At 31.9% G+C, this 14,468-nt stretch overlaps 2 protein-coding genes across 2 annotated transcripts; both read left to right on the top strand.

The window, feature by feature from the left end:
- Nucleotides 1–2,112: 2,112 nt before the first annotated feature.
- Nucleotides 2,113–3,757, top strand: LOC136088434 (zinc finger MYM-type protein 1-like). Its single transcript, XM_065812144.1, has 2 exons — nucleotides 2,113–2,214; nucleotides 2,279–3,757. Exons 1-2 carry the CDS (start codon nucleotides 2,113–2,115, stop codon nucleotides 3,755–3,757), a joined length of 1,581 nt encoding a protein of 526 aa, XP_065668216.1.
- A 2,414-nt stretch (nucleotides 3,758–6,171) lies between these two features.
- LOC100198893 (filaggrin-2) lies at nucleotides 6,172–13,924 on the top strand. Its single transcript, XM_065814813.1, has 3 exons — nucleotides 6,172–6,475; nucleotides 6,810–7,084; nucleotides 11,546–13,924. Exons 1-3 carry the CDS (start codon nucleotides 6,367–6,369, stop codon nucleotides 13,664–13,666), a joined length of 2,505 nt encoding a protein of 834 aa, XP_065670885.1. The 5' UTR covers nucleotides 6,172–6,366; the 3' UTR covers nucleotides 13,667–13,924.
- Nucleotides 13,925–14,468: the final 544 nt, after the last annotated feature.

Below are 14,468 nucleotides of genomic sequence, written 5' to 3'. Positions count from 1 at the left end.
TAAAATTTATAATCTATAGCAGTACAGTTTACCCAGCGCAATCAAAATCTTATGAACACAAAATTAGATCACCGAAAAAAAATGACACAAATAAACTTTAAATCAATGGTGCACATACATTTTCAGAGGAATAACTTTCAAAATGTGTCAAAACGTAGAAAATAAGACGTTTTACTGGAAAAATGCAAAATATAGCCAAAATTCAATTTTTTTTTCAAAAATAAATGCAAGAGTTTCAATTAAGGCTCTTTTTCAGTTATGGCAACTCTCCCCTAGGTCAATATAAATTTATAATTAACTATTTCTACAACTCTTTCATTTTATTACTCATTAAGTAAGGAAAACTTATAATCTTTATAAAACTTATAAAATTTATAATCTATAGCAGTACAGTTTACCCAGCGCAATCAAAATCTTATGAACACAAAATTAGATCACCGAAAAAAAATGACACAAATAAACTTTAAATCAATGGTGCACATACATTTTCAGAGGAATAACTTTCAAAATGTGTCAAAACGTAGAAAATAAGACGTTTTACTGGAAAAATGCAAAATATAGCCAAAATTCAATTTTTTTTTCAAAAATAAATGCAAGAGTTTCAATTAAGGCTCTTTTTCAGTTATGGCAACTCTCCCCTAGGTCAATATAAATTTATAATTAACTATTTCTACAACTCTTTCATTTTATTACTCATTAAGTAAGGAAAACTTATAATCTTTATAAAACTTATAAAATTTATAATCTATAGCAGTACAGTTTACCCAGCGCAATCAAAATCTTATGAACACAAAATTAGATCACCGAAAAAAAATGACACAAATAAACTTTAAATCAATGGTGCACATACATTTTCAGAGGAATAACTTTCAAAATGTATCAAAACGTAGAAAATAAGACGTTTTACTGGAAAAATGCAAAATATAGCCAAAATTCAATTTTTTTTTCAAAAATAAATGCAAGAGTTTCAATTAAGGCTCTTTTTTAGTTATGGCAACTCTCCCCTAGGTCAATATAAATTTATAATTATCTTTCCAGCAAATCTTCTATTTACGCCAACAGATGAACAGCGGGGTGATTTTATGAACATCAGTACCAAGTAAACTAAAAGGTGAAACAACGCACACGATAGAGCTAAATAGTGTGTTATTTTATTCAGTTGCATTAAATTTGACATTAAGAAACTAATTTTAGGCAAAGTATATATATACTTTTTTTGGCTTTTCTTTATCGTATATCAACAGCATGAGTTACATTGCACCGGCAGTTAGTTAATTATCAAGCTATATCTGAGTTTATTAAAACACTATAAAATTTGATACACATCAAGTTCAGGTATATATTGTTCTAATGAAATCAAAATCGAGGGTGCAGCTGGTTTGTAAATGATTATTTGCTCATTTATGACATTTTTTATCAAGAATTCTAGTTTTTTTTAATATAAGTAACTATGTCTCAAAATTCCAATAAAAAAAGAAAAATAGCCGAGGTTACAAAACAAATTACACTCAAAAAGACTTACAAACAGCAGTAAATAAAGTGAGACACCACGGTTTTATTATCAGGAAAGCAGCTAAAACTTATAATATACCGTTATAAACATTCCATAAAAGCGTAAAACTTGGGAATCAAGTTCCAAAAAAGAATGACGGACAAACCAGACTTGACAGTTCAACAGAAAGTTTAATTGTTTAAACAATTACTTGTGTACAGTGCCGTCTTAACGCATAGGCTAGGTAGGCTGCAGCCTAGGGCCCCCGATTTTCAGGGGCCCCCAAAATGTGTCTGGATTTTTTTTCAAATTTATATAAATAAAAAATTATATTTCTAAATTTTCTGAAGAAATCATAGTTTGGGGGCCCCTCGGGAATAATTTTTTTCTTGATAAGATTTTTTTAAATTATTTTTAGAAAAGTATCAGTTTTTCAGTTTGGGGGCCCCCTAGGGAATTTTTTTTTCTTGATAAGCAAAAATGCATGCATGCGTCCGAAAATAAACATAAATTTTCCGATAAGAAGTGTTAAATACAAGCACTTAAAATATCCCATTTGATTGAATTTGAAATTGCTGTGATCAACTTAAAACATCTGTTTTGAAAAAAAGTCATTTAACATGTCTAATCGGACTTATCAAAGTGGTGCTGCAAAGAGGAAAAAAGCCGCTAAAGCAAAAGAAGACATTTCAAAATATCTTCCTTTGACATCATTTCTTTTGGTACAAAAGTCAAAGCCTGTTGTGTCCGAAGATGTATTTCTTTGAAACTCTAGAAATTTAACAGGAACTGGAACCAGAACAGGAGCCAGAACCAGAGCAGGAGCCAGAACCAGAGCAAGAGTCAGAACCAGCACAGGTGCCAGAACCAGTACAGGAGCCAGAACCAGCACAGGAGCCAGAATCAAATCAAATTAAAACTTATCCAAACGCAACAAAAAAAACTACTCAAGAAACTTACCCAGCATTGTGGCATCAGTTATCCAAAGAAGCTCAATCATTTTGGATTTCTAATGGCCCGTCCATGTGCCAGAACAATGATGGGAGCTTCAAAAATTCGGAAAGGTTGAGTTGCGGACAAAAAAGGTACTTATCAAAATCTTGCTTTAGACGTGAACTACACAATGGCGAATTTGTCAATCGTGAATGGCTATTATACTCACCATCAACAGGTTCTGTTTTTTGCTTTGCTTGTACCTTATTCTCCAGCAAACACTCTAATTTTTCCACAACTGGATTTGATGACTGGAAAAATGCCTTAAAATGTATATCTGGACACGAGAATGGTTCTGAACATCACAAAAATATGCTTACTTACTCCAGTCGGCAGAAAGAAAGTGGCCAGCTTGACTCTGTATTATTAAAACAGTTACATAACGAACAATTGTACTGGCAAAATGTGCTGAAAAGAATTGTTGCAGTTGTAAAGTTCTTGTCATCAAGAGGATTGCCATTTTGTGGAAACAATGAAACCATTGGTTCAGAGCAAAATGGTAATTATTTAGGAACTCTTGAGTTACTTAGCCAGTTTGACCCATTCCTACATGAACACATGAAAAAACATGGAAATTCTGGAAAAGGTAATACTTCATACCTCTCCGCCAATATCTGTGAGGAGTTTATATGCCTAATGGAAAATAAAGTTTTGAGCAAAATAATTTCTGAATTAAAAAAAGCAAAATACTACTCAATCAGCGTTGACTCAACTCCAGACTTGTCACATGTAGATCAATTAACTTTTACAGTTCGATATGTTAAAGACTTGGCACCAGTTGAGCGTTTTTTGCAATTTGTTCCCATTCACGGGCATGGAGCTGAACATTTAGAAACAGTGGTTTTGAATTTTTTACAAGAAAATGAAATTTCAATATCTGACTGTCGTGGGCAGTCATACGATAATGCATCAAATATGGCAGGACAGTACTCAGGCCTACAAAAGAGGATTAAAGACAAAAGTGAATCAGCATTGTTTATTCCTTGTGCTGGACATTCTTTAAATCTGGTTGGCAACAGTGCAGCTGGATGTTGTTTAGAAGCAATTAATTTTTTTGACTTTGTTCAATGCCTCTACAACTTTTTTTCTGCATCAACTCATCGTTGGCAAGTGCTTCTGTCTTTTGTTGGCAAAGGCAAAAAAATTGTCAAACAGCTTTCTGGAACTCGATGGTCAGCACGTGCAGATGCTGTGACTTGTCTGCATGACAGTTATGATGAGATTAAAAAAGCACTTGAATTTTTGATCAAGGACATAAGTCAGTCAGAATAAACTCAAAATGATGCTCAAAATCTCATCACGAAAATGAACGCTTTTGAGATTGTTTTTCTGACAATTTTCTGGAATGATATTCTTTGTCATTTTAATGAAACATCGAAGATTTTACAGAAAGAAAATTTAAACCTGGATGTTGCAGTTCGGATTCTAAAGTCATTGTTGCATTTCATTAAAGATTTGAGGAGTCAATTTGAGAATTACCAGGAAAAAGCCAAAATCTTGCTTTCAAACACTGACTACAGAGATTCTTCAAAAAGAACAAAAAAAAAGAAGCCGACGTATGGCCTTCTTTGATGGTGAGGCTGAAGAATTGGAATTTCAGGGAAGTTATAAATTCAAAATTGAAACATACCTTCCTGTTATTGATTCACTAACATCAAATTTAGAAAAAAGAACATCAGCATATGAGAAGATCAATGACAATTTCGGATTTCTAGTAAACATTCAAACAATTGCCAATGTTGAACTAAAAGACCATTGTTCAAACCTAGCACAAATTTATAAGAAGGACATAAATGAAAATGAACTTTTTTTTGAGTGCCAGCAATTTAAATATTACATTTCAAAAGATGAACATTCATTTACAGAATTTTACTCAACATTAAAAAGAGACCACTTGAAATCAACTTTTCCAAATATTAAAATTTCCCTTAGAATTTTTCTGTCAATGATGGTCTCAAATTGCACTGGCGAGCGATCATTTTCAAAACTAAAACTTATAAAAAATGAACTCCACTCAACCATGCTGCAAGAAAGATTGAACTGTTTGTCGTTAATGTCAATTGAATCAGATGTTCTTTTAAGCATTGATTTTGATGATATTATTAAAGAATTTTCAAGAAAAAAATCACGTAAACGTCACATGTAAATTTTATCATTGCTTTAATAAATGTTTCCTATTTTAGTATTTGATTTAATTTTTTTACTAAGGAAAAAGGGGGCTCCCAAATTAAGTCTAGCCTAGGGCCCCCGATGGCCTTAAGACGGCCCTACTTGTTTAATTATAATGACCGATTGGAAGGTACATCTTGATTCTTCGGACATTCGACTTTTAGATAAATTGTAACAAAAGGAAAGTAACTGACTTAAAATTTAAAAACAATATGCCTGGTGTAGATTGAGTTCAGTCTTTCATGAAAAGACATTGTTTGACAAAAAGGGTTGCTGATAATGTAAAGCATAGTAGAGCTTTAGTTAATGAAGAAACCCTTAATCGTTATTTTAGCAACTTAAACAATAAGTTAATGGATATACCTCAAAAAAACATCTATAACTATGACGAGACCAATATAACAGATAATCCAGTATCCAAAGTATCTGACATTTTCCTATGATGACCGTGGGTAAAAACGGGAATGGTTAGAATGAAAAATAAATTTTTTAAGGGAACTCTAAACCGAGAGCATCTTAATAAAGGGATGAAGGTTTTATTTTTTCTAATCTAAACTTCATTAATCAAGGTCATACACAAAATAGAGATACACTTCAAACAACAATTGTCAACAAACGCATTATTTAAATTCAATCTCGAGAACTCTTTTAAAATAGAGATTTAAAGATTTTTAAAAGTTTGATTTTGTCAACCATTAACTATAGAGCATTTATTTAAATTTCTCGCCAATCAAATTTCACCAAATCTTACAGTTAAGAAATTCTTAATTATAACAACACTTTTCTTTTTCTGTTGAAGATCAGTATTAAAATTTATTTTTAGCATATCTAGCATAATTTAAGCGATAAATAATGTAAAACTCCCTAATTTTGTGATTATTTTCTCATTACGTTTACATTTTTTCGAAAAGCAAAAATTGAATTCATTTTTTTTGTTATGAAATTTGAAATTTATGGAAAATCTTTGTTCTTGTTTATTAAAAAAAAAAAAAAAATTAATTATAAACATAAATATAATTATAAGCAATGTTTTTAAGAAAGGGGAAAATTGTCTCTAACGAACATCAGTTCTTTGTCTAATCACGCAATAGAACTTTTTGAACAAAGTTTTCAACTCTAACCTTTGATTAGTGAACTAAGTCCTAATATTTCTTTCAGTTTTTTTTTTTAAACTGCTTTCAGCACTTTTGTTTAATGCTTCCTCAAGTATAATATAATCTCTCAAACGTTAGGCGGTTAGGGTTAGGGTCAGGGTTTGGGTGAAGTCATACTTTAATTGCCCTATATTTCAAAAACAACATTGAGCACCACTAAAGAGCAAGTGAAAATAAGTAAACAAAACTAAGGAAACTAATATAAACTCACAAACAAAAAGCCGTGCCTAGTATTTAGAACGCAATATATTGCTTTTGGAATTTTGCGTTTTGTTTAATTTAGCGTTAAATGATAAACTAAACTTAACAGTTTCAATTGAGCATTTAACTTGTGCTCAAAACGATAACTATTTAAACATACACAAGCACAGGTGAGAAGTTTTTTAATTTTGTTCTACTGAACCGTTCATGCGAATCAACCTGGCAAGTAAATCAGCTCGTTCTATATTAGGCAAATATAAAATTTTATAAGCGAACTCTTTTTATGCAAGCACAAAAAATATTGGTTACAGATTATTGAAGAAATTTAAATATTTTGAAGGTGTGTAGGTAGCAAAAATGCGAAGTACAGCGGTATTTGCGCTAGTCTGCTTGTTTTTCTGCATTACAATCCGCGCCAAGCCAATTGATTTAGATGACAAAGTTGATGACACCAAAGAAGATTTAGGTTTTTATATAATTTTTTACAAATTCACGTAAACTTTTTAGTTTCGCAATTTATAAATGTTTAAACTTTTACTATAAAATGTTTTAAAATTAAAAAAAAATATTTATTTAAGATTTATAATTGATAATATTAAAATAAATTAACTAAATTTTTAAAAGCAATATGAGTAAGATTTAAAAAAATTTGAAAAAAAAGTTTAAATAATTTTTTTGATGTTATATTCATTTCAATTTGAACTTTTTCCAATTTACCTACTGAATATATATATATTAAAGAATAACTTAATATAATACGTTTATAATTTAGTTAATATCTTTAATTGTTTAATTGTTAGATGAATACCCAAATGAAGATAAAAAAGATGAAGTAGAAACTAAAACAACCGAAAAAAAAGACGAGGTTGAAAAAAAAAATGACGAATCAGAAGATGAAACTACCTCGAAAGAAGAATCAAAAGATATAGAAGATAAAGGCACAGATGATTCAGCAAGTGAATCAGATGATAAAGATACCGAAAAAGAAGCTGCTGAAGAAACATCTCAGCAAGAAGTGGAAGAAAATGATACAGTAGATCAAGATGCAAAAAAAGATGAAGTACCTGAAGAAGAGGTTTGTGATCAAGGCTATTTTTAAAGAGGAATCTATGAAGAAGATTTTAAAAATACATTCAACCTCAAATTTTCAGATCACACTTACTTTTAAGAAGATTAACGTCTATCATCTATCTAGAATAAAATAAAGGGAGAACATATTTTACATAAGTTTAAATAAGTTACATAAGTAAAATAAGCTGCATAAGTTAAACATTTTACAAAAATTTAATATGTTATATAAATACCCCTCTACTATCATCAAACTGTGAAAATCTCCCACTTCCCCCGCAAAAGTACGACTAGTATCTCCTACTTTTCTCACGATACTATGAGTTTAAAACCTCCCACTTCCTCCACAATACTATGAGTTAAAAACCTTCCACTAGCCCCGCAATACTATGAGTTAAAAACTTAAATTTAAAAAAGTAACCTACCAGGATACTAAATCATTTTTCAAAAAAGAATTAAATCTTATAAATCATAGCAATAAGTAATTCTTAATAAAGTTTGGTAGCTACTGATTAATTGATGATAGTCGCTGATTTAAGTTTCAGTAAAAAAGTTCGTTTCTTCTGAGAATTTGTGAATGTTGTTTTAAAAATTTCTTCTATAATAATTTAATTTTAACTAACAATAAAGTTTGATTTATAAATATAGAATTTTATTTAATTATTTTACTAAAATGGAACTAACTTTGAAATACGCACACATGAACATACTTTCGTAAAATGCTTGAGGATGCCCATAAATACCTGCGCCGTACGTAGTAAAAAGGAGACGATCGATGTTTTTTTTTTCAACTTACTTAGATAATTTAAGGTAAGCGATTGCATGCATTTTATGTTTGTTGTAATGCATGCTATTGAGTACACAATCAAAACAGCAAAATTTATGAATTGAAAAATGGAAACATTTATTCACCACATTTATTCAAGATTGCATTAACACCATTTGCAAATGAATTTTCATTTATAGAAAATAAAGTAGTATTTTTCCTCTCTTGTTGCAGAAACCATCACAAGGACAAAAAAGAGAATGCATTCACGGATACTGTGGTGATGGATATGGCGCTGCCGGATATGGTAGTGGTAATACAATCGATACAGGGTACCATGGTTATAATAATGGTGTTAATGGTGACTTTGGTCATGAAGGACGTGATTGCGGTGATAGCATTGGGTGCTATAATCATAACTATGGACATGGTAGTAATTTCAATGATGGATGCCATGGAGAAAATTGTCATCATGATCGTGGGCATCATAATCATGATCATGGCTTTGAGGTTTATGAAGAATGGGGTGAGGAAAAAGGTCACGGAGGACACCTACACGAACACGGAAATATCGGAAACCATCATGGTTACGGATTATGTGCAGATCAAGAAGGGCAGGGTTATTACGGATATGCTCCTTGTCATGGTCACGAAGGTTTTCACGGACACAATGGCGAACATGCTTTTCATGGTCATCACCATGGTTTTCAACATGAATGGGGTCATGATGAAGGTGCTCATGCAGCAAATAATGGCGAATTCGCTCATCGTGGAAATTACTTTGGAAGATTCGGAAGATCTTTATCCAAAATTAAATCAGGTTTCCCCGCCTCTGCTAATAGTAATAAAGAAGAGAATATTAGAAATAATAAAGCAGGTAAGACACAAGTATCTTATGGTATAAACTATGATAAAAAATGGACAACAAATGGTGGAGCTGGATTTACTGAAGGCTACAGAAACGAATATACTTTTGGAAGACCAGCAGACTTTGTCTCAGGGTCAGGTTCAAGATTTAGAGGACCGAATGGTTTTTTAGGTGGTGTTGATTCATATGGTATACCTGGTACACATGGGTTGCTTCCAAGTCAACATAACTATAATTATGGGTTAGGATATGGCCATGGAAGCAGACCACATTACGGTAGGAAGCATGGAGGGTTTGATCAAGACTACAGTCCAAGATTTCCTAGTCTTTACAAGTATGGTTATGGGTACGGTTTAGAAAATGATCATATCCCGTTTAGCAATACACACCAAATAAATGGCGGACAACACATAGGTCTACCATATATTTTTGGGCACAAACACCATGTAGAAAATGGACAACACATTGGTTTAACCAATCATAACAATTTATTGCATGGAACTAGATTTGATGATCCTCGTGATAATTGGGATCCTGTTCATAACTATAGTCACTCAAGAGGTATTTAAATCAAGGTAATAAGTTGCAATAACACACATCGCAAACGTAAAAACAAAAACACATTTAAAACAAACACACTAACTAAATGCAAAAAATTTTACAAACATGTTATCACTAATTTAGTTCCTAATAATTTTAGTTACTAAAAACATTAGTTCTTGATCATTTTAGTTTTCAATAACTTTAGATATTTACTTTAATTCCAGATAATTTAGATAAATTCAATCTAAACCTAGTTTAGTTTTATCTCTAAAAAACTTGATAATCTTTTTTATTTTTTAGGGTATTATATCATTAGTGTTCAAACCAAATATATTTAAAAAAAATGAATTAAATTATAAATATTGCGCAAAACATATAACTTATTTACAAAAAAGTCAAGCATAGTTTATCTAGTTGTTTTTTTTATAGCTTTCAAGTAGTTATTTTCAAAGTTATCATATTGCACATTGCAGTTTTAAAAAATAAAATTTTGTTTTCACTGAAATGCTAGCGATGGCGTATTAGGCAAGTGGGAATTAAGTTTCTTCATTATGCATCACAAAAAATTGTAAAACAGAAAAAAAGTAGCAGTAAGAAAAATAGAACAACAAAAAAAATATTGTTTTATTTTAGTAATAATTTCTATTTAACTTTAGTTTCAACTGATCTATTAAATTTAATGATAGTTTTACATAAAATTACCCCTAAAACGTCACTCCTTTAAGTTTTTTTTATATATGATTGGAGTTTATAAGTCAACTGAAACATTTTATTTTGAAGAATGGAATAAAAGAAAGACTCACAGGAGAAAAGACAAGAAGTTCGGAAAAAGAAATTGACATTACAGCGAACAAACGACATCACGATCACCACCATCATCATCAACATGAATGCTGTCATCATGAGGGTGATGAAGACCATCATGAGCAAGAACATGGTCACCACGAGCATGACCATCACGAACATGATCATCATCATCACGATCATGGGTACGAATTTTACGAAGAATGGGGAGAACATGGAGGACACGAGGGAGAACATCATGGGCACGATGAAGGAGAACACCACGGTGAACATGACCATGATCATCATCATCATCACCACCACAATCATGGAGATGATTAACTATAACAACATTGCATGTTTCAAGGTATTTGTTGGAAACTTTGCATGAATTATCAAGAAGCCCCTAATGTACAACAATCCATCGATGGCAATAAAAACTTTCAGAACAATCTCCATTTACTAAATTTTTGAAGCTTTACGTATAAGAAAATTGAAATAAAAATTCAGTTTAGAAAGAAAAATAAATTTGGTAGAAAGTGGGAGAGTTGGGGGGGGTGCTTCATAATAGTAGAAAGCAAGAGGAGCTTCTTGATTTAGTTTTGAGAAATTTTTCATCATCATACATTACTTATTCAAAACATTCAAATTTTTTTGAGCCAAATTTATAATTTGTATACAAAAGTTAGAAATGTCTGGATTTTTTGATCTTTAGGTTAAAAATTAACAGCAAATGAAGAAATTTGGAATGGAGAAGCGAATCAATAATTTTGGAAAACATTTTGGTAAAACAAATCAAATAAATTCCGAAATTACATTCGATAACACTCGAAACAAGAAACAAAAACTTTTAAAAAAAATAGAAATTCTGTAATCTTTTAAACAACCTTGTAAGCATAACAACAAAAACATGTAATAAAGGATAATAAATAAAAATTAATTTAAATTTTTTATGTCTAATTTTAAATTTAATGATGCCTTGAAGATGTCATAGCTTTAAATTGCGTCAACTTGATGTTACTTTATCAGCCCTAATAACATTACAAATAAAATTTAGCTTGGATTTCTGACAATTGTTAAAAATCTTTGGTGAGTGATTATTCAATTAACGTTTTGCAAAAATATGCTCGAATAAGCGCCCTTGCAAGAGTAAGCGCCCTTGAACAAAAATTTGATGGAATTTTAAAGCTAAAACCTTATGTAAAGTTTCATTGAATTAAATACGGTTATCTGGTGTAGTTTACTAAATTTGAAGTTCGCAAGGGCGCTTATTTGCTTATTTACCGAACTTCGTACTTTTAACACCGCTTTTTTAAATCTATTCACAGTTTCAAGTTGTTTTAAATGCGTCAAGAACTGCTAGCGCTTTTACAAATAAAAGTTTTGTTAAACTTTCTGGGTGTTTAATCGAGCATTTCACGAAATGTTGATAGTGTTTTTTTTTTGTTTTTACTAATTCTTCTCAACTATAAATTTATAAATACGTATACAATCTCTTATACTTGTAGGAAGAAAACGAAAATAGTAAAGTCCGAACTAAAGAAGATGTTGACGATATAATTGATGATAAACCTGAAACTGGAGCAGAAGATATTAAAGGTAACAAACGCGAAATTGAGGACGGCCATCATGATGAACACGAAGGTGAACATCACCATGGTGAACACATGGGTCATGATGGTGAGCACGGTCACCATAAGCAGGATCATCACGAACATGATCATCATCATCATGACCATGGATATGAGTTTTATGAAGAATGGGGAGAACACGGGGGTCACGAAGGAGAACATCATGGAGACGACGAAGGCGAACACCATGGAGATCACGAACATGATCATCATCATCATCATAAAAGTGACCATGGAGGACAACGAGACATTGTTCCATCAAACATTGAACAGTTTGGTAATAAAATAGCAATGTTTAAGCAACCTCACACGCGTGCAAATAAAAAATGGTGGATGGTGGGAGATCATTGGGAAGGTTGGGGTCATGATGCATGGGATAAACCTCATATTCATCACGAGGAAGGAGGATGGCAATATGATAATAATGGCTTAGATGAAGATAATAAAGATAGTCACCATAAAAGACATATCAAGAAAAGAATATCAAAAAATCGTAAAGCAGCTAAACGCTGTGGAGATTTAGATCATGATCATAATAATCATAAACATGTTGAATGTGCTAAATGTGGGTATCAATTTCACGAGTGCGGGTGCAACCAACACGATGAGGACCACGATCTCAAAGGGTGTTGGGCTTTTGGTTATGATAAATTCGGAGATGATTGGGATGACTGGGATCATAATGAAAAGAATTTTGAGCATTTAAAACATCTAGAGCACGAAAAAGATGAAAAAAAGCACGAATGTAACTACAGAAGAAGTTGCGTTAAGCTGATACCAAGATTAGTTTATGCGTTTCCAAGCTTTCCAATGAATATTCCGAATTCAGCAAATCCTAGACCGTTTGTTTACCCAAGCGGAATTTCACCGCAATATGGTTATGGAGTTGTTCCTTTTACTCAACCATTAAACTCTCAGGGTTTTTATCGCCTTTGTCACGATTGTAGCTGGTTACCAAACGGAGGCACAAGATGCTTATGTAAAAGTATGAATTCTGAACCAACTATGTATAACCGTTTACCTGATCAAGTCTTTTTAGACTGTGATTCTTCAGTTCACCGATACCCGCAACCTAATTGTATAGCTAGACATGCTGTTCCAACACCAACAATAGAAACTAGCAGTGGTGCTGAAGCAAAACAAGGAATAGTTTATCCTTATGTTGGTTACGGTCCTTGGTCAGCTTATCCATGGTGGGGAGATTGGTGGGGAGGTCATGGAAATCATGGTTGGGGAAAAAATGAGGGTTTAGGTCAAAATTATCACCATAGTCACCACAATAGTGGAATTCATTTGACAGAACCATCGCACCTTGGTGCATTTCATTGTCGTGATGTAGTTGCAAACGGAAAAGTTAAAGATAGCGCTAGATCAAAACGTTTCTGTTTACCTATAGGATATCAAAATTATAACTATCCTTATTGGCATGGCTATCCAGGTGTAGGAACAGGATTATGGGGATGGGGATGGCCCTGGATTAAAAACAAAATCCCAGGCTCACTGAAAAACAAATCCAATACCAATAAATTAAAAATTCAAAAATCTAAAAAAAACACTGAAAAAAAAGATCGCAAAAATACTATACCTGATATTCCAATTGATCGAAAAAATAAAATTACAAAAAAACAGACAATTCATGTAGGATACGGTTACGCAAGTGGTGATAATTACAGACTAGGGTATGGAATTGGTGGAATGGGAGGAGTTGCAGGATTTTCAAGTAACCCAGCTTTATACCATAACGGTTTTACTCGTTCAAAAATACCAGGTGATAAAATAAAGGACAATGCTAATAAAAAAGTAACAAAAGCTAGTATACCAACATCTGAAAATCCAGCGGAAAACTCCAATTTAAAAACAACAAAAACGGACATTCCAACTCCGGAAAATACCAAGGAAATTACGGCAAGTAAGCGAAATCTTCAAAACACCCCTTTAATAGCACAAAAATTAAACGAAATTAAAAATACGATTCCGAAACCCCTTGACAAAATTTAGATAGCAAATAAAGAGAAACAAGTAGATTTGCGTTATAGTAGATGTTACCTTTAAATTTTAAAATGTAAAAATTATATGTTTCTGTACCATATGAAATCAGTTGCTTACTTGTGTAAATTTCTATGTTATCTCTTGTGCAAACTTTCCTTAGACAATGCATGAAATATTGCATGAAATATTATTTGATTAAAATAATCATGTTTATATTATTTTTTAGAAAAATTTAATTCACTAATAAATAGTTGTTTCAATTTAAAAGTTTTGTTTTCCGCGTTATAAGGTTAGTAATTAAGGTGCTACAAGAAGACCTTCAAGGTCTTATCACAGAGCACCACGCAGAACATTTAATCAGGAAGTTCACCTTTCTTATCAATGCTGCTTATTGGGCTAGAGCCGGCATCAAACCTAGAACCTTTTAGTTCTGTGCCAGAGCTCTAACCACCGCGCATATCATAAATGTTTTTTGTTCAAGTTTCGATTTTGCTACTGAAATTTTTTGTTTTATTAATGGTTTAATTGCTACTCTTTACTATAATTTTAACTAATTTTATGTAAAAATAAATTTTGAAGCCCTTCTGATTCATATTTTTGTAAATAATAAAAGAATTCTCAGTGAAAATTAAATCGACACGTTTTACTATTAAATACTTCGGTGAATTCTTGAAATGACAACTTTTAAGTGTTCGAAACGTAAATTGCTACTTTCCTATATTTATGGAGGAAGAAGAAATTGTGACACAATCTATAATTAAAAAAAAATTATCAAGTTTTTCAAGATAACTTGTGTTTGATTGTCAGTAAT

This window comes from Hydra vulgaris, chromosome 12, assembly GCF_038396675.1.
Source record: "Hydra vulgaris chromosome 12, alternate assembly HydraT2T_AEP".
Classification (NCBI taxonomy): Eukaryota; Metazoa; Cnidaria; class Hydrozoa; order Anthoathecata; family Hydridae; genus Hydra; species Hydra vulgaris.
Note: the sequence above shows the minus strand (reverse complement) of the source record. Positions and strands in the feature narration are given on the sequence as shown.

Coding starts and splice junctions, on each gene's coding strand:
- LOC100198893 (XM_065814813.1), top strand. CDS start 6,367: ATGCGAAGTACAGCGGTATTTGCGCTAGTCTGCTTGTTTTTCTGCATT. Junction 6,476..6,809: donor TGACACCAAAGAAGATTTAG/GTTTTTATATAA, acceptor TTTAATTGTTAG/ATGAATACCCAAATGAAGAT. Junction 7,085..11,545: donor ATGAAGTACCTGAAGAAGAG/GTTTGTGATCAA, acceptor TTATACTTGTAG/GAAGAAAACGAAAATAGTAA.
- LOC136088434 (XM_065812144.1), top strand. CDS start 2,113: ATGTCTAATCGGACTTATCAAAGTGGTGCTGCAAAGAGGAAAAAAGCC. Junction 2,215..2,278: donor CTTTGACATCATTTCTTTTG/GTACAAAAGTCA, acceptor GAAATTTAACAG/GAACTGGAACCAGAACAGGA.